General features: G+C 43.4%; 4 protein-coding genes across 5 annotated transcripts; 3 read left to right on the top strand and 1 right to left on the bottom strand.

Annotated features, from left to right (window-relative positions):
* Positions 1–50: 50 nt before the first annotated feature.
* LOC6606155 (organic cation transporter protein) lies at positions 51–8542 on the top strand. Of its 2 annotated transcripts, none has more exons than XM_032721131.1 (6): positions 51–584; positions 5636–6035; positions 6480–6747; positions 7394–7944; positions 8016–8161; positions 8228–8542. In XM_032721131.1, exons 1-6 carry the CDS (start codon positions 222–224, stop codon positions 8318–8320), a joined length of 1821 nt encoding a protein of 606 aa, XP_032577022.1. In that variant the 5' UTR covers positions 51–221; the 3' UTR covers positions 8321–8542. The 2 variants fall into 2 exon arrangements, with proteins under 2 accessions (XP_032577022.1, XP_032577023.1); XM_032721132.1 differs by lacking the exon at positions 51–584 and adding an exon at positions 2349–2561.
* Positions 8543–9090: 548 nt separating this feature from the next.
* Positions 9091–14276, top strand: LOC6606154 (protein piccolo). The gene is made up of 3 exons (XM_032723172.1): positions 9091–9240; positions 12991–13859; positions 13927–14276. Exons 1-3 carry the CDS (start codon positions 9220–9222, stop codon positions 14150–14152), a joined length of 1116 nt encoding a protein of 371 aa, XP_032579063.1. The 5' UTR covers positions 9091–9219; the 3' UTR covers positions 14153–14276.
* Positions 14193–14924, bottom strand: LOC6606153 (histone deacetylase complex subunit SAP18). Its single transcript, XM_002030925.2, has 2 exons — positions 14751–14924; positions 14193–14676 (listed from the first exon to the last, which is right to left on the bottom strand). Exons 1-2 carry the CDS (start codon positions 14814–14816, stop codon positions 14290–14292), a joined length of 453 nt encoding a protein of 150 aa, XP_002030961.1. The 5' UTR covers positions 14817–14924; the 3' UTR covers positions 14193–14289.
* Positions 14925–15035: 111 nt separating this feature from the next.
* On the top strand, positions 15036–25026 carry LOC6606152 (protein sarah). Its single transcript, XM_002030924.2, has 2 exons — positions 15036–15338; positions 23521–25026. Exon 2 carries the CDS (start codon positions 23527–23529, stop codon positions 24403–24405), a length of 879 nt encoding a protein of 292 aa, XP_002030960.1. The 5' UTR covers positions 15036–15338; positions 23521–23526; the 3' UTR covers positions 24406–25026.
* Positions 25027–25100: the final 74 nt, after the last annotated feature.

Here is a 25100-nt window from a genome sequence, read left to right as displayed (position 1 = left end):
AGCTTTCGCTCTTTTGCAGATTTACAGATTGCTTATAACAGAGGTACAAACCGTTAACGGTTCCAGATCGACGCCGACGGCCGAGTTACTAACGATCGACGCGGTTTTCTACTTATTTCCAATCGATCGATTGGCGCACCAAGTGGAGTAATAAAATCGGAGTCTTTCGAAATCGCTTGATATCGTCCATATACAAGAACCTATATATATACCTCTTCGATATGAGTGGCGTGCTGCGTCGCGGTTCCCTGAATTTCGATTGTGTTGGCGGGCCGCGGGACAAGGGCAGGGGCAGCCTGGAGGCGAACCTGTATGGCGGATATCGCGAGGCAAGGCCCGGCCCAAAGACTCCGGAAATCAGTGTCATAGCATTGGACTTTCGACGATATTCCGAAGACCTGAAGAAACCACCATCAGCGGAGCAAAGTGAGCAGCCACCGAGCAGGGATCTCAGTCAGGACGAGGACAGCGATGTGATATCGAATTTCCTGGGCCACTACACCCGCTGGAGTTTCCTTTGGACCCTGTTGCTCTGCCTGTTCCAGCTGCCCACCACTTTCCACCTGTTCATGTTTGTCTTCCAGGTGAGTTTCGGTTTTATGGCTTGGCAAATATTTGCCCAGTTGATTGCGTCGCCCAAAAACATCGAAATCAAATATTTTTGTACGTTAAAACCACCCGTCCAACAATCCCCTCCTAAACTTCCCCGGATGTTTGAAAGTTTGTGCTTAGACCGGAAGAAAACATTATGCAACTGATTGATTGATAGCTGTAAACTCTGTAGAGTAATTTGCACTAATAATAGGCGGCTAATTGGATGTGTATATCATCGGAAAGGTGTCGACAATGAGTGGAAAACGAAAGAGAGTCTGGCATTACAAAACGTTATCAGCAAATGAGTTTGCTATAAACGAGTAACAGTAACAAAACAAGTGATAACAAACTGAAGAGCTTGCCACTTGACTTTGTTGGCCAGCAATCAAAGCAGCACGCATGCCAATTTTGGCCCAAAAATTCCAGACCCACTTGGCTTTGATTTTGTTTGAAATATTTTTTGAAATGCCTCTTGGCCTTCGAGCACCTTTGACCAACTTTTAGGGAGGCTGTCACAACGCTGAGTACTTAGGAGCCATTTATCGGCATGCGGGTTGCGTGTGCATCATTTGCCTACGGTTTGAAGTTTCGATGCCACAGGTAATCAGCGTAATCATCGGCTATCGTGCTAATGTCCCACTGAAAAAGTAGACCCAAATCGAAGGGAGCTGAGCAAAAACCACATGCGACCTTGACACACACGATCTGCGGAACGGTGGGTAATAGAGCTTGGCCAGAACCAATGGCAAATGCAATGGTCATTCAAAGAACCCAAGAAGTTCGTTTGCCTGAGCACAGTTATTTTGCAAAAGGTTAATTATACCAATTGAGGGGCTGTAAATTGGGGAATAAGTGGGGGGGAATGGTTAAGCTTAGCAAGTTGTGTGATGCAACTGAGAGGAAGTGTTAGCTCATTTAGAAAAAAATATAAAATACTTAGAGGAAATACTTTGACATTCCCCAATATTATAGTTTCTAGTTTGCCAAACCCATCTATCAGCTTGAAATATTGAAGCATTTGTTTAATCATTTAAAGAGACTTAATTGACTAGTAGCAAAATAGTTAATAAATAAGCATTTTTTGATAAAGGCTATTGCACAGGAGGTACTGATTTAATTGTTTCTGTATTCTTCTATTTTCCTTGATAACCACTGTGTTATCTTGGCGAAGACAAACAATAACCAATTGTTTAAGAGTGTAATCTATGAAAACTATTCTCTGAATTTACATGAAGCAATCAAAAACAGACACTCGCAGATAAGATAACGCCTGTCGAACTGAAAGAAAGTTCTTTGCTATAAAGATAACTTTATGTTGGCCAGATGCTCCAAATGAAATTTTCGCCTCGAAGTGTTTGCATTAGCCTTGTGGGTGGAGTTGGTCAAGGCACTCCCCAGAAAGGTCGACACTCTACAAAATTATAAAGTCATCAAGTGATTCTTTAATGACTCATTTGGCCGGGTGTGAAGACGGAGCTAACAAGTAATTTGACTATCGCAACATCGCGCCGTGTTCGGACATTATCTTAGGGCCCCCACAGAAATCTGAAACAACGGCGCGCCTGCATAAAAACCATAGACACGGCCGAATCTCTCTGACACACGCACTCACGGCTCTCGACACCTCGGAGCACTTCAGAACGCCGGCCCACCGAATCTTGCATCCGAAACCAATTTGAATTTCATAAGATATTTTTCGAAAGTCAACATTCTAACTCAGTTGACGTGCAACGCACGGCTTAAACGGTTGCACTTCGAACCGGGCCACAATGGAGCTAACGGATGTGAGATCGGGCGAGGCCTCGCCCATGTTGGGCGATGGGAACATGGAGGACCTAGATCTGTTGCACACTAAGCTCCTGGAGCGGCTCTTGGGCTGCCTAACGAAATGGCAGGGCATGTGGTGCGCCCTGCTCTCGATCTTCCAGGCCATCTGCACCTTCCACATATTCGTCTACGTGTTCCAGGTGAGTCGGTCGGCCTCTGGCCAACAACATTAGCCATCGTTGCGCTCCATCGCCTGCCACCTGTGCCCATCATCGCTGGCACCGCCACTGCCAACTAATATTGGCCAACTACAACGCAACCGCAATTGACAAGGTTCTGTACATTAGTAGGTTTTCCTCCCCCAATGTCAGTTATCAGCGCGTTCCCGTGATAACGTGAATTCAAGTGACTGCGATTGCAGGTGTGTGTGCCACTCAAACCTGTTGCCCGTGTTCGCGATCTCGATTGATTACGAGATTTATTTCATTGAGCGAATTCGGATGCGGGAACTTCAGATACTTCAATAAATGTGTTTATTGAACTGAATGTTATACAAAGATCGATTGAATAGAAGAATCATTGAAGGTTTGCAATTTCACTGCATACAAACCAGTTGTTGCTTAAATGTATTTGTACTTTAGGTATTATTTCTCTTCTTTTTGGTATTCTAACAAATAATTTTAATTACAAAAGTGGGCTACTTTATATTTTAACACACTCATGAGGCTGAAATGCGCCTTGGACTCTTCCACCTTAATTGTTCCACTTCTGGCTTAATTATTGACACACAATAATTGCCTGCGGAGTAATAACAAATTTGAACTGGCTTAGGCCGAAACGAGTTTGCAATATGCCCACTTTTCCACCCCAAAAGTCGTTGATTTGTTTACACTGATTTAATGGCGTAGATATTTGAAACACCGTCTTCGTGCTGAATAACCCTATCTTAATTGACTATGTCCGCAAATTGCACGCTTTTGTGTTATTTGCTATGAAGACGACAGCTATGTGGATTAGGCGCTGCGGTCGACACCATGACAACACGATTTCCCACCGTACTGGCAAGACTTTTCAATTAGTTTCCACTCCCAACTGATCCATATCAGGTGGTGCCGGTGGTTTGCTCCGAGTTCGAGCCAGCCCAAGGTTGGCTTCGAAAGGTTACTCTCTGCCACAGGCCAATATTGACCGCTAACTGTCTAAGTATATTAATTAAACAATAATAATAAAATGCTCAGAAATACCTTTGCAAGCCACACTCTGTCTGGCACACTGGTCTCCAAACCAAATTCAGATTCAAATTCAGATTTAAAACAGCAATTCAAGTACTTTCTCTATCTAGGGTCAGTCAGATGACCCTGTAAAGATTCAGTTAACGATCACCCATGAGCACCTAGACCACATGGGCGTTATATTGCATTTAACAGTCTGGTTTTGTGTAATCAGAAAATCTCTTAAAAGATTATAGAGAACACATCTTAATAGTCAAATCAATTCAATACAATTTTATTGAACTTGTTTTTAAAAGCCCGATCATTTTAATGTGAATTGTCAAAAATAAGGCGGAGTTTTAGGCGTTTAAAAAACTTGTAAGCAAAGTAAATATGCTAAAACAATGATAAAATTTATAATAAATAAGAAGTTCACAAAATACCCTAAATATACATTTTGCAAATGGCATTATGACGCGATTTTGTTGAAAAAGGATCCAGGAAATGATTTGTATGACTAAGAAAAGAAACTCCACTGACGTCTTTCAAAGCCATTGAATGCAAATCGAATTAAACTATCCGAACCACTCAATTACGGATATGTCATTAACTTTATTAGAAACAATAGTATTTGTATTTGTCACTAATCGTGCCTTTACTTGCATATCTGAACTGAGATATCTATTATGCAAAGTTAGCCAGGGTGCTTGACCTGGTAAATCAACTGCAAGATGTACCAAAGTCAGTGCTCATTAAAGGGCAATCAAATTTAGTAAATTGACTAATAGTTTCCTTGATATGATTGTAAAGTAGGAATTACGAGTAATTTGAGCCTTAACCAGTGTGCCTGTCATTAGAATAAAGCGCACTCTCAGGTGCAACTCGTGCATACATATCTGGAAACCAATTTATCAAGCGAAATTTACATGGGCCGCGTAGAGTCGGATCCAAAGTCGAGTGCTGCCCACGTTGTGGCACAGAAATCCATTGTTGGTCGACAGTCTGTTTCGCTGTGCAAATACCTGAAACGTGACATGTAACCGACTGGCGACAGAACGAACAAGTGCCACATTTTACCACAAATGACATCAGAGCCTGCCACGCGATCAACGCTCGCCAGAATTCTAACCAAAAACCTGTGCGAAAAGGGAAAAGCTAGCAATGCACCTGTACCACCTGTACCACCACTCTCATTAATTATTGAAAATGTTTCGCTTTCTTGCTACACTTCAACTTGAACTTGAAACCATTTCCTCGGAGCGCATACTAAATGCTTAATTGAGGCACGTTCAATGTCGGTCGAGGCTATCAACCTGTTGTAGGTTGTACTTGTTTATGGGTTCGATTATGGGGCGGAGTTTCGCAGTGGGCGGTGGATAACAACCTTTTCGGCTTGCCGCGATTGATAAGCCGCTTTCATTGATGCGATCATCAATCAGATGGCCGTTCGTGTTGTAACAAGATTCAGTAATTTCAGCCGTGTTAAACTGTCACGAAACATTCGCAATCGAAACCCAAATGACAAATGGGGCTGCTGTATAACAAACTAACTACGAGTTAACCGCAATCAACATGCGGAAGAAATTTAAACGGCTTACTACCGATTTAAATTGTGCCCGACAAAATCTTTTCCAGCCTGATCTGCGCGATTCGATTTATGGCTCCGCAAGCACTCAATCATCGCGTTCAAGCTTTGATTGGCTGCTTCGAAAGTTGGTAAGAGGAAATCTCTTATTTAGTGCACGTAACTACAAGCGTGAATTGAATTCATTTACATTCAAATCGTGTTGCCAAAATTCTGTCGAAAAGCTTTTTTTTCGATTTTTAATAGGATTTTTATGTGCGGAGTTATTTATGATCCTATGAAAGTCAACCCTTATAGAACTTGGATTCTTATTATGCGTCATTCGATCTCTTAATTCATTTAACCAGCAGCAGTAATTTGAATTTGGGTACACAAGCTTACAATAGAACTATATTAATCGAACTATATTAATCGAACTATATTCATCGAAAAAAGAAATTGCATTAAATTACGCATAAAACCCTAATTTCTTTTAAAGATTGCTCCAAAAGACTTTTGGTGTGCCCGGCCGGAAAACCTGATGCAGATGAGCGTCTCTGAATGGCGCAACATTAGTCAGTCCTCCAATGGCTGCCTACTCCTCGATGTCGACTACACCCAGGTGACCTACGAGAACAACCAACTCATCAACTGGCCCGAGAATGCCACAAATTTGGGCTACCGTCAGTGCTGGCACTTTGAGTTCTCCGACGAGGATGGATCGGCCAAGACCTTGGTGCAGGAATTCGATCTGGTTTGCGGACGCGATATCCTCAGCCTGGTGGAAACCTGCTTCCTGGTGGGCGCGGCAGCGGGAGCGGTTCTCAGCGGATGGATATCGGATCGCTTTGGCAGAAGGCACACGCTAATGGCATTCGTCACTATTCAGAGCGTATTTGGTGAGTAATGCCCATTGTAAACTTAAGGGATACTCCTTATTCGTATTTCTAAAATAATTTGGAAAAATGGAAAACAAATTTTTAAAATTCTTTAAAATGTATAATCGCGTAGATCCCATTTTTGCAAGTGCAGATTATACAAGTGAAATTGCAACAGTCCGATTAAAAGGACTGGAAGGACGAGTGTTCCTTTGACCATGACAATTTGAGTGGGATTCATTTTCTAATTGTCATTTATATGCAGCTTTGTCCGTGAATCGTTGGACTAACAGCTGCATTTGCGTTCGCATTTGTCCTGCTCTCTGGCCCGGCAGCGATTTTAATTGACTTTACACTCTTATTTACGTGCCCGACCTTGCCACTGACATTCCGCCAACACCCGCCCCCCCTTTGGCCAACCCTTTTTGGCCACCGCCTGCATGGGTTCTCTGCTCTCCGTTGCAGGTGGAATTTTGGCCTTCTCAACATCGGTGGCCATGTTCATGTCGCTACGTGTTATAATTGGATTCGCATCAATGACCGTGACTGTTGTGAGCTTCGTGCTGGTGGTGGAGCTGGTCTCCGGCAAGTGGCGCACCATAATCGGCATTCTCAACATTCTGCCCGTGGCCATCTCTTATGTCCTCTCCGCCGGACTGGCCTACCTCATCCGCGACTGGCGGCACCTCCAGCTGGCCATCTCCTGGCCGTGGCTAATCATGCTCAGCATTTGGTAAGTTCATCCCGGCATCCCGGGTGGGGCAGTGCCATTGTGGGCCGTTTATTTGGTAATTGAAAAATCAGCTAAAGGGAAATCGAGGTCTCTTTATGCATTTTGCTTTGAGCTCTGATTTGTATCAATGGCTAAATGATATTTATTAACGAAATTTGTTTATTAATTAAACTCATGTATTTCCTTCGTTTAATTAACAAATACTATAAGAAGCAGTAGCCATATTTTAGAGACATTTTTACATAATTTATGACCTTTAATTGTTTGCATTTTCTATACAATTCAATATGAAATAACATAGCCAATTTAAAGGTAAAAGAAAAACTTAAATCAATTCAAACCCCAGATGAATGCATTTCAACTTCAAAGCGTAAACATTTTTAGCAGTCAGTCAACTAAATGAATTGACAAGATAAAACCGTACACAACACAATTGGTCGGATCAATTAGATTCCGGCAGGGACAAAGAAACCGTGTCCAGGACATTCCTCAGTGTTTATCCTCGGGTGCCAAGCAGGCCACACAGAGCCACATTAGCTGACCGCCTTAGAAATGAAATGAAAAAATTCCTAAAAGCCAATAAATACCGGATCATGACATTGATTCTCACACCAAACCCCATCCTTTCGCTTCCATTCCTTTTTAGGTTCTGGCTGCCGGAGTCTCCCCGCTGGCTTTTGGCCCAGGGCCGGCTGGACGAGCTGTGCGGGCTAATTGAGCGAGCGGCCCGAATGAATGGCACCAGCGCCAGTTTGCCCAGCAACTATCGCAAGACTCTCGAGGCGGCGGTACCGCGGGCGGTCCAATCTCCACCAGAAGCAACGACCAGCGTGGAGTCGAAGGCAGTCGAAGCGGATGCACCGGATCCAAGTGCAAGTGGCCCTGTGAATCCCCTGCTGGTGGTATTCAGCGCCAAGTACTGGCGCACCACATGCCTAACCCTGGTCATCTGGCTGACACTGATCATTATTTACTTTGGACTCACGTTGCACCTCAGCAATTTGGGTGGCAATATCTACATCAATAGTGCCGTGGCTGGAACCGTGGAGGCCGTGTCCATTTGCATTAGCATCCTGGTGGTCTTGAAAGTTGGTATCCGACGAAGTCTCATTGGTTACATGTTGTTGCCGGGACTTTGCTGCTTAGCCACGAATTTGGTGTCGAATCAAACGGGTGTGATTGCACTGGCCACCATAGGTAAGTTGTACGCTTACATCTTTGACAATAACAATCTGTAAATGAACATAAACATATCAATGTTCCCCCAGCCAAGTGTCTCATTGGAGCCAACAACGCCATCATTCCCACCTACACAGCGATGCAATATCCCACAATAGTTCGAAACTTTGGCGTTGGCATGGGCAACCTGGCATCGGGCATTGCCCTAATCCTTGTTCCCTTTCTCTGGCAACTGGTGGGTACTCAAATCGTTTACCTGCGTGGTCTTTATTTTACCAATCTGATTTCCCCCACTTCACAGGAGCACATTGATCCCCTGCTGCCCTTGAATGTTATGGGAGTTTGTGGCCTGATTGGCGCCGTTGCCATCAGCCTTATGAAGGATGTGGTCTAACCAAGAGCTGCAATAGGAATTTGAATTTTAAGAGAAACCAGAGCTGATTTTCCGTTTTGACATGCCTAACTGTGATATTTATTGGACCTTTGGGGACATTGCGCACCCGCACTAAAACTTTTCTTCTCATTCCACCATTAACACAGATTTTATATTGTTGATATATGATTTTATTTATACTTTCATTGCATTAAAAACGAAGTATTTTTATTAAATGCTTAATTAATTTGTATTTTGTAGTAATGGGTGCTTTGGAATATAAAAACAACAAAAAAGGGTTTAAACGATTAATTTTTAAAAGGTCGAAATAAGATGTTCCTATAAAAAGATGCTATAATACTGTGGGTTTGAAGCCTGTCTAACTTTAACACATAGCCGATGCATCAACCATTGCTCATACGCTCCGTTGGTAAGACTTTAGTTTGGTTGGTCTTAACTTAAAGCTTGAAGTCGAGCGTTGCCAGCCCACTGAATAATAAATACAAAACCGTTAAAGACGGTTAAAGTAATTTAAAACTATATCACGTTCCCGGAGCTGTTCGAGACCAACCATTCTCATGTCCACAAAAGAGTGCAAAAAAGAAAAAAACCGGGCTGCCCTGTCACTTTCGTTACTTCATCGAGAGATGCGCTCCACTTTTGGCCCGGTCATTAATTGCATATCCATGCCAAACACACGCCGCACATAAATTTTCCGCTGCTGGCCAAAGCTCCGTTTGGCGTTGGAGCTGGAGCTATAAAGCCGCCTGCGCACCTGGCGTGCCCAGCATTTCAGCGATCAACGGTTGGGCAAGAACTACTACCTAGGTTTACCTGTGGATAAAATTATTCTTTTCTCGTTGCGGAAGTGTTACAAAGGGACAGGAAAGTTAAAAGGAGATTATCAATCCAGATCAACCATGAAGATCCAACTAATTGCGGTAAGTTGGAAACAAGAGCAAGGATTAAGAGTGTTAGTGTTCTCGGTCATGTCACAACCTCAGCATGTCAGTGAATCATAAATATGCAGCTGCCAAGGTCGTTTGGTTGGCCAGCTTAAGGCTCATACTCGATCTTAGATTGAGACATTGCTGGATATTTACGAGTATTTGCATTTAATAGAAAGTGCGCGAGTTGTGTTTACCTGTACCTGTGTCTCAATGCAATGCAATTAGCAATTAATGCTGCCCAATTGACATTTAATTTCGTTTGGCATCATAAAACTTAAGATCGAACCGAACAAAGGAACTCGCATCATAAATAGGCGATACAATCACCCAGATATTGGTTTTTCACTGTTGGCCAAAGAATTCCGTTTGAGGAATTACCAAACCAAGCCCTCGGGTCAGAAATTTTAACGAGCATTTGTTGGCTTAAAGCCCAGCTCCGCCTTAACTTTGCAAAATTCCCCCGGCCCCCATTATTAACCTGAATATTGGGCTCTCAAAATGGGCACACAATTGACTTAAGTTCAATTTGTTATGCTGCCAAAAATTATCAAAGATCTTTGCTACCGCGCAAAGCTGATGAATTGTCAATTATGTGATAGATAAATTATATTACTTCCGATACAATAAACAAAATCAATCAAAATAAGTTGGCGATGGAAACCATTTCTTAATTTAACTTGCTATTCACAAATTAAAAGATTAATTTGCTTTACAAACGTCAAGTAATTAAAAACGAGAAATTATTAAAAAATGGTGTTCCAAAAATACCAGATATAAAGATATATAATTTTGTATATAAATATTCATACTAAATTAAACTTCTATATGCACTAATTTAATAAATTTCCAAAATAAATCTTAAAAACACCATAAATCAGCGATTCCAATTAGATTTTCATGCTTTTGCTTGATTGATTGATTGGCTTGACCAAATTACGGACATGGCCTAATGAGCTTGCCAAAATTTGGACCAGAAAATGAATTGTTAATGACAAGAAAGACATAATTTACAGGAGTATTGTTTGGGAGCAGTTCGTCACGATACCATTTTTGTGCTAGCCCCGATGATGTGTATCAAGGTCGTTGGCGGTGCCGCAGCTAACAACTAGTTATGGGCGATTGGGATCCACAAAACGCACCCAAGGCGATGCAAATTCTCGGCACGCACGCTCCATTCATTTTTCAGTGGCTGCTCGCTGCTGCAGATTCAGATTCAGATACAGCTACAGATACAGATACTTGCCCACACTGCGACGCATTTGGGCGTACTGTGCTGGGATTACGTAATGGACGGGTATATGGGAATATATGTATGCCTGCATAAATAAGGCTTTTATACATGCATAAAGTGTTACATATTTGAGACCGAAGCCGGCTCGAAAGTGCACTGACAACTATTCCAGCGCAACGAGTCCAGCGAGCTACAAAAAAAATGCCCGGTCGGAATAGGACATATTTTCGATTTCATTCCGCTGCTCATTCGTTCGTTCGGTCAATGGCCATTGGACAGTCAAGGCCGGGCCAGAAGTCCTTAGCCAAGTTATTGTTACTAATGATGAACCCACGGGAGTGGGGTCCGCATCATAAACATCTTTTGTTGCCTTTCACTGATGCTTACGACGATGATGATGGTGATGGTTCGCCAGAGGAACACCCACGTTTGCATTCAGCTCCAACTGGGCTTGGCTTGGCTTGACTCCACCTGGCTGGGCTTCACTTTGGGAACACCTTCCATTGCGAACAGTTACACATGGCTACGAAATTTTCGGTTTCCTTGAACTGAGACGCAGACGCAAGGCGGAGTCATAAAAGCAATTAAATCAAATCAAGTTCCCCTGCCGAGCAATGCACCCAAATAAATAGCTGCAAGTGTCTACCAGGCCTTGCGCAGTTTTATACACTTATACACTTTTTTTTTGCTTTATCTGGCCTGGCTTTTATTAATTTTTAAGCCAAGTAGTTCACTTGACCAGGTAGTTGGGCAGCCAGCCAAGCCGCTGGCCACTGGAATGTTCGGCTTGAATGGGCTGAATGGTTCCCCACACACACAAACGATTCAAAAACAAAGCCATAGATCAGCTACAGGAAAGTAATGGTTAATAATAGTAAAAAAAATGTGTCGACTGCATGCATAACAAAATCTGCATGAGCCGAAGGCTTCATTGATTCGATTGATTATTATAAGCCGTAATAGTTATTTATGTTTGAACAATTGAATTATGTGCGACAGTTAAGATACAAACTGGGTTTATAGCTACTAGGAAATAAGGTTACTTAATAACGAACTTAGTGGAATAATAGTTTTATAAGGATTTTATTGTGATCATTTTATTTAAAATGTTCTTGTCCAACTGAATTCTAAATATAACACAGGAAATAATTCAACTCAAATTTTAATAGAATAATAATTCCGCCATAACCACGATTTCAATAAATAACCCTACTCAGGTTTCCAATCCTGCCAAGAACCCCAAATGGCAATCGTAATTCCGTATCGAGTTTTATTCACTTCCCCAATCATTAATTCCTTTATATAAGCTACCATGCCAATGTGGGCCAAATTGTTATCTGATCTGTGACCAGATGGAAACCGAAACCGAGGGCGAAAAGCCATAAGCCGGCTAAAAATGCCCCTCCACCCGGTTTCAGAATTATGCAACTACGGCGGGTACTAATTAAAAGTTGTCACACTGAAAATCGTGCTAGCATTAAGTATACGACTAGGCGGTCGGTCATTTGTCCTAGACTTTGACTTCTTTCGCGAACCGGAAACTTTTGGCCAATGTGCTTGCCACATGCTATATGCCGCATAACTCCGGCCATGCAAATTACGCAACTCGGACGCCAAAGTCTGAAATGTTTTCGTTTTTTTTCTTTCTGCTTTTGGTCTCGCTTTTGGCTTGGGCTCAGCTTGTTTTGGCTTTGGATTCGGCTTTTATGATCGATCGGCAGCGAGGCGGGGCAGAAATCGCGATTTGTTTTATGTTCCACATTTACAGCCATTACACAGTACTGCCACAGTTGTTGTTGTTGCTGCTGCTGCTGTGGTTGTTGCCACCGCCACACCGTTACAACTACAAATTGCTGCGGCAGTTGTTCATAAGCGGTTGATAAATTTGAAACCAGTTTACGAAGGTGCGAGTTGTGCAGTTAGCCAAGAAGTGCCACAAAAGTCTGGCTGCTGCAAGTGTGGAGCTTTTTACGAACCCCGAATTCGATTTAATTAGTTGTGGCTAAAGAAAAAGTTTGAGAAATGTTTGGAATATATATGTATGTCAATAAAAATAGGGCCACAGCCAAAAAAATCCGACAATGTTAAAAGCAATTTTTAAAGATAATTTTCTTACTTGTGTCTTGAATATGGTGCGTACCTCTTAGATATTTTTGTAATACATATACAATATTTATTTCGAATTCCATATATGTTTTTGGTCTTCTTATGAACTCATTGACCAATTAGGATTAAACTAGATGTAATAAATTCTTTGCTGTTTTCCGCCCCCAAATCGGCGAGTGATGAAAATTCTAAGAAGTCGTTGGGCAAGCAGCATGCCAAAAAGGAGCTTGTAAAACTAATTTCTTAAGAGGGGCACTGCCAAAAGCGAATCAACAGTTAGTGGAAAATTGGCCACGTGTGGCACGCGGTGGCCAAAGCGGTTGGAACGCCTTGTTCCGGCAACTGGCACAGTTGATCCCCATTTGGAATGCACTAATGACATACATTTTCCCCTCCGAATCCAGCTCGTTTGCAGCGCGATCGCTTTGACAGAGGCCCAAAACTATCCCCCGCGTCTGAGCATTCCCGGAGCAGTAGCATCACCTGGTCAAGTGCCCCACCGACAGCCTGTGTTGAGAGTACGCCGTCCAGGAGCTTCATTACGCCAGCAGAATACCATACTTCCAGCGGTGACGCAGCGCATCGCCATTGAGGAGCCTCGTCCTGTAACAGAGTCAGCGGAGGATGAGCAGCCGGAGCCATATCTGCCTAATCTTCTGCGGGAACAGCAGCTGGCCCAGGCCCAGCAATCGCAGTTCCAGCAGGCAGCTGCCGCCTTCCTGGCCGGCCAACAACCCGTTGAACAACCCTCGCCGGTGCAGCAGTTCCTTCAGTCCGATGACTCACAGCCGGCTGCCATCCTGCCTCCTCCTTCTTCTCGGTTCCCCTCCGAACGTCCATCTATTCCGACGACCCTGAACCGTCCCGCCGCCTTCAATGACTTTGGCATCGGTCGGTTTGAAAACTCGCAGAGATTCGGCTTGGAGCGACCTACTCCCACTGCAGCAGCGCCACCACCACCGCAACAACAGCCCCAGCGGGTGGCTGTGATTCGAACGAGACCAGCGTCTTCTGCTGCCCTACGACCTGAACCACCAGCACCACAGCCTGTGGCCAGGCCACGCCCTAAGCCCGTCCAGCCGCGTCCTATCATTGATCAAAACCAACTGCAGGATGATCACGTTGACCAGCAGCAGCAGCGTCGCCGTCAGCCCGTTTCCCAGACCATTCGCAAGTGGCGTGAGGAAAACGAGGACGGAAGCATCACATGGGGCTATGAGAACGACGACGGATCCTTCAAGGAGGAGCTGATCGGCACCGATTGCATCACCAAGTGAGTAAAACAGATTGAATCCCATCTATGTATGCCATTATGCTTACCGAAACTTCTCGTTTACCAGGGGAACCTATGGCTACATTGATCCAGATGGCAACAAACGTGAGTACCACTACGAGACTGGAATCAAGTGCGATCCTAACAACCGCAACAACGAGGAAGAGTTACAAGAGAACGGCTTCGTCAACTACGAAGAGAATCGCGCCGTGCTGCCCAATGGCCTGGAGATCGACATGACGCAGTTGGGCAAGAAGAAGTCGAAGCGCCCGAACGGCTTTTACAGGAACTGATACTCCCCACAACATATAGTCCCTTAAGTCAAGCAGCTCGTAGTTCGTCTTACTTGTATTCCACTTATAATTATGTCCATACTCCATTGAGTGTCAAGTGAAAGATTAAAATGATTAGAATAGATGAAAGTGCAGAATCAGTAGGGACGCTGGCGCCTGGCAGTGGGCGGCAGTCGGTTGGGCGGAGTAATCGAGATGTCCAGAAAGTCTCCAATGCTGAATTTGGCCTGAGCAAGTGTCTTATTATCATCGATTCCTTTTTGGCCCGTGCAGGTCACTCCGATTTCGCGCATCTGGAAGTGATTGCTCCGGAAGTTGGGGTACACGACGGCAAAGTCAAAGTAGGTGCCTTTCTTCCGGGTATCCGGATTGACGTCGCGCACCAGGGAGGTCAGTTCGTGTAGGGTGGCGTCTTGCCAGGTGTAAATCTGAAGCTCGTTGGTGGGCACGTTGCCGAACATATACTCCGACACGGAGTGGTGTCGTCCCGTAGAGCAGAAGACGCGGAGCAGCATAGGACAGGTCTGAAAAATACATAAACTTATTAACATATCTAGAGCAAGCGGGAAGTAAACATGGCCGGTGCCACCAAACAAACCTTCTCGCGGTCAATCTGCTTGACCTGCGTCTTTTCCTCTACAATCATAGACTCCACGTTGGCCATGTCTCCCTATTCTGCGATGTATCGTTATTAATTTCCTTAATTTTAATACAAAATTCACTTTTATTGCCGAATATTTCGGCTTCTCTTTGCTCTTTTCGATAAGTATATAATCGAATGCAGCAAACCTATCGCACATCGCCGAATGTGACCGCTTGTCGCAACCTATCGGTTTTCAGGCCAATCGATGTTTCCAGAAGCACCAAAATTCACCGTTTCTCAGCTCTAGTCCGAAAACAATATTCGCTGTGAGCGGTTGTGTCGTCGAACGTGAAACTACGCGTCTCCGCGAATGACGCAGACTGGAAGCTTCCACTGGCATGACAATCGGCTAAAAAATATTCAACAATAGCGCTGCACTTGCAAATTACCGTTGCCGCAACAACAATAACAACTGCTTCGCTAAGCAGTAGCCGCAACCACAACAACAAGGAGGAGAGCAACAACAACGAGGGAGAAGAGCCGTTTGTTATTGGCGCATAAAAGCAGAATCGCAATTTGGTCACTGAATAGTTTCTAAAAACGGTGAGTACATTGTGGCAGCGATCCATTTGCATACCGAATTGAGATTTGCACTTTTTGCAAGAGTTTCTTATGTAACGGCAACAGCAGCAGCAGCTGAGTTTTACGTGCAAATTGTTGCCGTTGCTTTGCTTGTGTTGGTGCCGCAGCGTCTGCGAAAAGTCACCCCCTTTGCAACCACCCTTCAGCCCCCCTCAAATGCCATTCATGCATCGCTCTCTCGCTCGAATTGTTTATAAACATTCAGTAATAAGCCGCTGCTAAATACCGAACTGTTTTTATCACAAGAAGTACAAGGTTATCCCATCCCCAGCCACCCACTTTCGATCTCCTCATTTTTATGCATGCGCCATCATTTGCCGATAAAAATGCCCTCCTGTTTTGTTGTTCTAAATGTTTAAGTTATTGCAGTAGCGTGGAAGGTGTGGTCATATGGTGGCTTCTATTGTGTCAACAAGGAATCAGTTTCCCAAAAGCTGCAAATTTGTTTTTATTTATAGGTAAATACCAAGAAATAAGTGCATCAAGACATTTTACATTTTTAGAAATGGAATAAACTCCGTTTATGTAAAATCGCCCACTTGAATAAACCCCCTGCTAAAAGGGTGTTTTAGCTTCGGCGTGTCTGAATATTTTTAGCTGGCTCGTGTTTTAAAGTCTTCGAATCCACTCCCACCTCGTTGATCCTGCAGCAGCTGTTTTTGCCACAGTTCCTGCTGCTCTTGCGTGGGAGCAGAATGTTTGTTGTTCCTGCTGTTGTTATTGAATTCCCCCTTCGTCCTTGGCCATTGTTCTGTTGACTCGTAATGGCCGGAGCGGAGGGGTTGTAGCCGTGACCGTGACTGACTGCCCGTAACCCCAGCAACGACCACATAGTGGACAATGTTATTGTTATCGCATACTTTGGCAACCAGTGCACTGTGGTCGGGATGACCAATATGAAGTAAGACGCATTAGAGCCGTTTCTTTAGTCACTTCAATAAATTAAAAATTTATAAAGATAATACTTAACTAAATAGTTAAAATTTGATAAAACAACGGAATGTTTTAAAACTTGTCTTGTTACTTTTTAAGTAACAATAAATCTTTAGTTCAAGAAAGACCCAACGAAGTTGAAGAAAATGTACTTTAGGTGAAGACTTACTGGCTTCAGTGGAATTGTATGTACTCAATAGGAAGGTGGGTAAAGATGTGAACAATAAAGTAATATGTTTTTCGAAATTAAATTCCGCCCACTGTCCGTGGTCGTTGCTGCGGCTGCTGGCTGAATTTTAAACGTGCCTTGGTCGAAAACTGAAGACGTGTGGAGGGGGTTGGGTGTTGTCGATTTGTTGCCACTGATGCGGTCGCTTTGTTGCTGCCGCCTGACTTCGTTTTCGTTATTTTTTCTCAAATATTAATTGCTTTGAGCAACAGTAGAAGCCCTTGGCTACTGCTCCAAACCCAATCACTTCGAATTTCCGAAAATTCCCCAAGCAGCAGCAGCACAACGAGTTTGGAAAAGTGGCAAGGCAAGAAAGCAATAAATTCACAAATGCAAATAAAATGCGAGCTTTGCTTCAACTCCTGTTCTATATACATATGTATTTGATTCTATTTTTTACCCGGCCAGTTGACAGGGGCGTGTGCGTGGGCGTTTCTACTGCCAGCCGCACAACACAATGACCTGGGTGTAAGTCTCGACCTTGGCTTTGCATAGCGACCTTTCGCCAATGCCACAATGCCATATCTCTATTCCCTGAATGCCCAGTGGTGTCCACTTGTTTGTAGCGAGGACAGATTTACTTGCCATTTCCAATCCGGGGATTCCATTTTGCAAATAGCTGTTCAGAGTTTCAGATAAAGTGCACGCTTAAGAGAATCATGACAAATTAATGCTTGTGAATGAAGTGGCAAATCATCGTTTCATGGCCAAAAAGGTCGTATTCAAAGAAGATCTAGAATTAGATATTGGATAGAACCAGCAGCTGATTGCACCTATTGGTAATAGCCAAGAAAGGTGGCTGGTTATTAACGTTAGGGTCTTGAGCACTATTGTATACAATCATGCTAACAATAAAATTGATTTAATTGCACATTTAATTGCCTTACATTGTATTACACTTTCTAGCTGTATTCAAGATTATCTCCTATTATTTGTAGTTAGTTGTTACTCATGCATAATGGCGACTTAATATTATATTTTAAACATGTTTTTTCTTTTGTTAATCTGTATTACTCCAATTCGTGATTAATTCTGCCTGGGGAAAAAAAACACTCTGATAAATTCAATTGTAAACAACAAATTTCGAAAAACAATTTAAAAATCACAGTATTTCAAGATAAGGCAAATAACAAAACCATTAACGTGTTATTGTGGCAGTACAAACTATTTCCTCTAAAATGTTATCAGTTATCTGATTACGGCTTGATGTGATTGAATCCAAAAATAAGTTGTTAAAGATTGAGGTATTTTAAGAATACCCGCTGATAACATTTCCTTTGGTGAAATTTACTGAACGGGTTGTTCAATAAAGAATTTCCGAAAGCATTCCGAAACAACCCGACTTTAAGAGCCTGCAAAAGGCCAAGGAAAGATCACTCGTCTGTGCCTTTGATTGCGAACGACCACTGAATCGATGGGAGAAAGATATGGGAGTGCGTGTATATGTGGCCAGAAAATTGTGTATACGCAGCGTTTCCTCATTGAGAGGCGCTGCTGACGCAAAATAAATGAAACGATTTTAAAATAAAAGCAACTCATAATTTTTGCCCCTACGATTGGGGCCTGTGTTGTCGCGTCAGTTGTCCATTTTATGCTATTTCTGTTTGCGTTCGCTTTTGTTTTGTTTTCCAGCTTCTTTGCCTGCTGCTCCGTCGATTTGTTGCCTTTTTGCCAGGGTTTTGCCAATTGATGAATTGAGTACGTACAGACCGCTGCCGTCGGCTCTTTCGTCAATTGGCTTGACTGGATCTAGCTGCAGTTTGCACTGACGTCACGTCCCAAAAGCAAAAGTGCCCCTAACTCACTTAACACATCGGCCTGATTGGCAGCGACGTCGATTCCATTCGACTGTGTATGCGCGCATACGTATGTTCTGGTTGACTTGAGGTATACTTGAGCTGTAAATGTCTCAATTAACCATAGTAACAATAGCCAAATGTTATCTATGGAGTCTAAATACGTCCATTTGGTGCGTCAGTGGGGACTGTCGTCGCGATAAGAAGCGAATCGAGGGGACTACCGTGGCCATGATTTACGATAACCAGCTGGTTTCAACCGGTTGAACTCAGCCTTGAACTGCTGATAAGACTTGCTTAAAAGCGATTTATTGGTATATTTGTTGAAAAGCATTTTAATTCCTTCGCGTGCGATATTGATTCATATGGCTGGAAGCAAGAACCACTGTAAACTTTTGGTAATCTCTTCATCCTACCCAAATCACCAAATTTCGGCAGCACATGTCGGCGATGGCGGCTCCTAATAGAAATCGCTTTTGCATAGCCAAGTTGGCCCAAACTATTTTCATGTCAAAGCGCTGACAAGACGGGCGCACACAGAAAGCCACAGATACACAGATACATTTGCACTTGGAGCCGCACAGTTGCGAGTGACAGGCGACAACAAAGGGGCTGGTCGAATCAGTTTGAGTCTGAGGCGAGTGAGAACTCCTCGGAATCGCCCAAGGACTTTGAGTGATAACAATCCAATTTGCAAAAGTAGTGGGCGGGGTGGATGAGCTGTTATGTGTGTGTGTGTGGGGTCCACATTAGAATTTACAATTCCGTCGAAGGTCAATCGAAATGCCAGGAATTTTCTGACCCCAAAAAATAGAAACCATTTTTCATACATTCACTTGGTACAAATGTGTTTACAAACCAATTGCGGTGCGATTCATCGGTGTGTAAATGATTTAATTAACAGTTCATGCCTGGAATTGTCGGGTAATTACGAAAACCTGATATTGTCATGCAATACCAAAGGTAAATTCAGCAAATTCATTGATTTCCCCTCGGATGCTGTGCGCAGCCAACAAAGTTCTCGGCATTAACAGAGCTATATAGTTGTTATCATCGGCGCCCTCTTGTGACCAGTTGACGGGTGGTGAACAACTGGCCAATGGATAAAGGGATTACGCTTAATGTTTCCACAAAGCAAACCCACATGGTTCAACGTAGAATTAGTAAGCATATTCGTTACGTACTCAAGTCAAAAAAAAAAATGGATTTTTAAAATATTGCATAATTCGGGTTAATTATAATCTGCATTGAAAATTGTCAGTTTACTGTAATTGAAATTTCCTGGTAATTCGATTTCCTATAAATATATTGGTCTGCATAAATATGGTGGGAATTAACTTGATATTAAATTGTAATTTTTCTAGTGTTAGAATTAATAATATCCCGTTGTGTATATACATAGCAAACACAAATCTCGCTGATCTGCAGTCCAAAGCTAAGCTTTTAAGCATTTTGCATTTTACACACATGGCTCATGCGGCCAATCGATGTCCTGCCAATCAGCTGTATTTGTTCCGTTCCGCCCACAACCACCCACTCACCAAGGTTGTGCCACTCCCACGCAAAGCAGCCCATGATGCTGAGTGAGTTTTCGGTGAACGTTTCACCTTTGGTAGTAATTATCCAGCCACAGCAGCCGTGAAAGCAAAGCTGGTTTGGTTTGGTGGAGCTAAATTACAGAGAATCTCCGTGTGTGTGGCAAGAATAGCATACTTTCAGGTGCAGCCCACAGATACGAGTATTTAAATTTCCAACAATCAGCATCGTGTGTGGGAAATTACTAAGCCAGCAGCAGCAGCAGAAGCAATCCAGCCCAGATTGAACAGTGAACAAAGGGAAGTTCCAAACTAATTAGGATTCAATTAATTTAGTTGACGAAGCTTTCAGCAAAATATCTTAAGTTTCGCACACGATTCGCGTGTTGCCCTGCCACAGAACTACTGATGTAATGCTCGCTTCGCCCGCCCAACGACCAGCACCTGACCGCCTGACCTTTTGCTGTTGCCTTGAAAGGATTCCGGTTGCAGCAACATGTGACATGTGGCAAACGAAGCCGACACTTGCAGGCACAAATATGAGCAGCAAAACCTCCACCGGCAACCGCAAGGAGCTGTAATAACAGAGAGCCGCTTTGAGCTCTCTATAAAAGGCCAGGAACAATTTAATTAAATTCCAAGCGGTTTACATCAATCGCAAATATCTGGCTCAGACGGGTGGTATCTGCCAGGAGAAAGTTTAAAATTTCAGCAGAAAATCAAATTAATCTTCCCCCAGCGTTATTTGCATTTGCATTCAAATAGGGTAAACTGAAATTGCAACTGCAGCAGCGGCAGCAGCAGCAGCAAATGCAAAAGCAGCAGCTGTAATGGAGAGTGGAAAACGCACTCGTGGGATTTGCCTTTTGTCACGAAATCGGGACGATAATGTAAATAAGGCCACAATTCACTCACACTCGTATTTCCTCGCACACATCCGATCAATTTTAAGTGGGGGACGTGAGCTTCAATTAAATAGCAACTTAAACATTTAAGCGCTCTAAGAGTTAAAAGAGTTTGAAGGATGTCCTAGAGCTTCTGATCAATATTATTAAAGCAATAAAAGGCAACGCTGTTCAGCTTAAAATGTTACACAAATTTGTTTATATCCCATTGTTGCTGATTTTTTTTGAGTGGCCCACTGAAGCTGTCTCAAATGATTTAGAGAGCTTTTGCGTGTCTTTGAGGTGGCTTACATGCGGGCTACTTATGGCTAAAAATCTGCAAAGCCTGACATGGCGGGATGAGCAGAAGGATGGATGGATTGGCAAATGATTACATGGATATGGATGGTTGGTTAGAGAGCAGGAGTCGCAGGGTGGTGGGGGACAGCAACCACTTGATATAATGATGACAGCAATTATGAATGAGTGAAGGTCGTTGGCTAACGACCGGCAGGCAATTCATCATCATGTCGAAACCACGGCACCGCCTCCCCTTTCCGAAAGTGGACGGGACTGAGAGCTACTTTTGTCTAGTTTAAAGTGCGCTATCGGCCCGATTTCTTCGCTTTTTTTTATGGATTGCGTGCAGGAACGGTGACGTCACACGCGGCCCGTGCGATTTGCATGCCAGCAGCTCGTTTATGCTGACTTGCACTTACAGGCGTACTCATTCCCATGCTGCTCCTGAGATAGGGATCAAGCTGCACGGCAAACAACGTACACACGTCATGAACAACAGTCGCATCTCCAACTGCCGCTGGAAGCAAAAGTCGAAATTGCGTGGGTGTGTCCTTTCAAGGAAATCAATCATACGGAAATAGATCAACTCGTCGTTGGATTCTTTTTTGGCCTTTGTTTTTATTGTTAGCTACGGCGCTTGCTGTTGTTGCTTTGCTCGCCTGCGTTGAGGTGAAAGTCAACAAAAAAGAAAATGGCCATTAAAGGAAAGTGAAAGCACTAACAAAGCATCAGCTATGGGAATTCAGTAGCCAAAGAGGTTCTTGCGTCGCGTCTGGCGAGCTTTAAAACCCTAGACCTTGGTCTTGTCATTCCTTCAATTGATTATTTATTTTCCAGAGATCATAAGTATGAGCTTGGCACAAAGATGGTATTACAATTTAATCGCTTTAAAAAGCAATTCACTTCACAAGAAGAACGGCTTAGTTCCAGAGCAAACATATTTCATAGATAGATAAAGAAGTAATTGAAATTTGTTACATTATTTGATAGCCAAGCATAACCCTTAACCCTTTTTAGTTATCCTTCTTTCACTCTATTCTCCTTTCTTTACAAATATGTATAATCGCATTGTTCTTATCATTTTTTACAGGGTAAATTCTAAGAAATAACAAAAACAAACTTATAATATAGTTACCCGCATAAAATCAATTGAGTTATGAGTGCAAGAAAATCCCAATACCAATTAAAATTCATTAAAAGTTCTTGGAAATTTAATTTATGCCAAAATTATTAATTAAGAAATACAAAGCAAACATTTTCAGCTGCTGGGCCGAATCCTTGCATGGAAACTCATAAAAACTTTGCACATTTCGCACCCAAAAACTAAGCCAATTTTGTTAGCCCAAGCCAGCACTAAAACCCATTTGCATTTGTTCGAAATAACTCCCTGTCCGGGTAAACAGCGTATAATTAACTCACTGCATATTGCTGATTCATGGGCCACAATAAAACACTAAGAAGAATGCTATTTTTATAGCATACAAATGGGCACCCATCCAGAACTACGACTGGCAGTTATTATAATGAAACCCACCAAGGGGAGCTCCCTTGGATTCGCAGGGAATGGGTTTCATGTCGGTCACATGTGCGAAGCAGAAGCAGACACCGTTTTTATTCTGACGCCAGTTCCTCACTAATTCATTCATTCATAAAAATTTCGCTACTATTAATCACCCGTCTGCCGCTTTCATAACAATAAAATCAAGAGCAGTTGTGAATCAACAGTGCGTCACCAGCGGAGATCCCCCGTGGAACTCCAACCCCTTTTGGTAGACCTATTGATTAGCTTCACGTGTCGATACTTAAGGTCCTCGCCTGCCGGAGACCCACTTCCTTGTGGTACCCCCGCTCCTTCCCAAACTTAGACACGTCTGTAGTTTTTGGTACCGTAATTGGTTTGCTTTGAAGGGCTGTCAGTTCCGTGGAAAGCGGTAGCAATTCTTTTGCCGTAGCGTGGCGCTCGAAATTTGTTACAAATATATTACGCAAACAAAAATACTAGCCTGTCGTTGTGTGAAGGTGTTTATCCAACCCCCTTGGCGCTTGTGCGGAATTAATTTGAGTGTGCTGTTTACCAATTTTTTAAAAATGTTTTGGAGGTGAAGGTTAACTAGCTGACAGTTCTATTTATGGAGAATGTCAGTGACTTGTTGAATCAAATTACTGTAAAGTCCGTGCTCGTTGGGCTATAATTAAAGGCCGTATAACATAAATATAGCAGTAATGGCTATCACAAAAATAACTCCCCTGAACAGCGGTAACTTCCCACATACATTTGCCATTAAAAACAAGCTTATTGTATTAAATGAGCTTTATGAGGAATTCATTTATTTGACCCCAATAATTAGTTGCTTAACAACATAAAAAGGGTTTATGCTTTGTAAATAATAAATGAACGTGTTAACAGAAGTATATTTCTTGACTAAAATTCGACATTATTAAAAATCACTTTATTTTCCTTTTCAGCCAGCCATGTCCGACGCGGCCAAGTCCAACAACAATGCGTCCGCCGATGCACCTGATCCGGCCACTCCTGACGCCACTGGCGAAGCTGACGCGGGCAATGCAGCCACTCCGACAACTCCACGTGGCAATCACAACAACAACAACAGCGCCAACGGCAAAAGCAAGAACAAACTGAAGTCGACGCAGAACAGCAGTGGTGGCGGCAGCATAGACAAGTTGTCGCCGGACCAGGACATCTTCATCAACGCCGCCGACGGTCTACCCAATCAGCATCCGTCGCTCCCCAAAGAGGGAGACGTGGATAGCGACACAGAGCCGGAAGTGGATGCAGACTCGTTCGACGACCTACCCACCTCGATCATCGTGACCAACATCCACTCCGAGGTGTTTGCCAATCCAGAGCTGAAGCACGCCATGGAGGAGTTATTCCGCACATTCAGCGAATCGGCCACGTTCCAGTGGCTGCGCAGCTTCCGTCGCCTGCGGGTTAACTATGACAATGCCATTGCGGCGGCAAATGCGCGAATCAAGCTGCACCAGTACGAGTTTAACAAGAAGACGGTTATCACCTGCTACTTTGCCCAGCCGGTGACACCGGTCAGCAACAAGAACCTGCAGCCACCGGCACCGGTCAAACAGTTCCTCATCTCGCCGCCCGCCTCCCCGCCAGCCGGCTGGGAGCCACGCGAGGAAGGCGAGCCACTGGTCAACCATGATCTTCTGGCCGCGTTGGCCAGTCTCACACCCGGCGAGTCGCACGAGCTGCATCCTCAGAGCGAGGACCAGCCGGCCATTATTGTGCACACGGCCATGCTGGCGGAGACCGGGCCGGGACTGCAGGTGAAGGCGCCAATTGTCCAGACCAAGTGCCCGGAACGGGCATAATCATTAGGTGAAGACGAAACTAAAGCTGAAAACCTGAGTTGTAAAACCAAACGAACGGGACAACGGGTTGGGACTCATGCTCTGCGGATGGTTGGGGCTTCGATTGAGTATTTTTTGTAAATATTTTCCGATTCAATTGTGATTAATTTACACATACATATATTTAGCTACGTTCGTATGTTTGTGTTACTAGGCACTCGAACTCTCATACCCTACATACTTTCCCACCCTTCCTTCAAGCGTAGCATTTACCCCAGTTGGCTTCTGATACAAGTTCATTGGCTAGCAACCGCATCTAGATGTGTTTATCTCGCGATTTGAGTGTGTCTATGTGTAAGAATATTGATGTTAAGCCATCGCGAATACCTGCTAACAATATCTACATATATCTCTGTGTACCTTCGACGGGAAATCGCTGACAGAGGCGCTACCGAGAACCGCGATCCGAAATCCCAGATATAAAGCTACTATATCTATGTAAATGTTAATGTAATTCTAAGCCAGCGAAATGGTGTAACGATATCGCATCAGATATCGGCATACACATACATACGTTTATAAATCTATATGCCTACGTGTAGTTAAAATTTAAATTGAAAATATATTCAAATTCGAAATGAATGTTCTCAAATGTACCAAACAAAACAAAATGAAGAATTACCAAACAAGAAACAAAAACCGAAAAACCAAAACTC

Source organism: Drosophila sechellia, chromosome 3R (genome assembly GCF_004382195.2).
Source record: "Drosophila sechellia strain sech25 chromosome 3R, ASM438219v1, whole genome shotgun sequence".
NCBI lineage: Eukaryota > Metazoa > Arthropoda > Insecta > Diptera > Drosophilidae > Drosophila > Drosophila sechellia.
The sequence above is the reverse complement of the archived record's forward strand: the minus strand, read 5'-3'. Positions and strand labels throughout refer to the sequence as shown.

Bases quoted from the DNA above. Each gene is read 5' to 3' on its own strand.
- LOC6606153 (XM_002030925.2), bottom strand. From the start codon at position 14,816: ATGGCCAACGTGGAGTCTATGATTGTAGAGGAAAAGACGCAGGTCAAG. The intron at 14,677-14,750 runs GTTTGTTTGGTG...TGTATTTTTCAG, and splicing joins AGCAGATTGACCGCGAGAAG to ACCTGTCCTATGCTGCTCCG.
- LOC6606154 (XM_032723172.1), top strand. From the start codon at position 9,220: ATGAAGATCCAACTAATTGCG. The intron at 9,241-12,990 runs GTAAGTTGGAAA...CTCCGAATCCAG, and splicing joins TGAAGATCCAACTAATTGCG to CTCGTTTGCAGCGCGATCGC. The intron at 13,860-13,926 runs GTGAGTAAAACA...CTCGTTTACCAG, and splicing joins GGCACCGATTGCATCACCAA to GGGAACCTATGGCTACATTG.
- LOC6606155 (XM_032721131.1), top strand. From the start codon at position 222: ATGAGTGGCGTGCTGCGTCGCGGTTCCCTGAATTTCGATTGTGTTGGC. The intron at 6,036-6,479 runs GTGAGTAATGCC...TCTCCGTTGCAG, and splicing joins CACTATTCAGAGCGTATTTG to GTGGAATTTTGGCCTTCTCA. The intron at 7,945-8,015 runs GTAAGTTGTACG...ATGTTCCCCCAG, and splicing joins GATTGCACTGGCCACCATAG to CCAAGTGTCTCATTGGAGCC.
- LOC6606152 (XM_002030924.2), top strand. From the start codon at position 23,527: ATGTCCGACGCGGCCAAGTCCAACAACAATGCGTCCGCCGATGCACCT.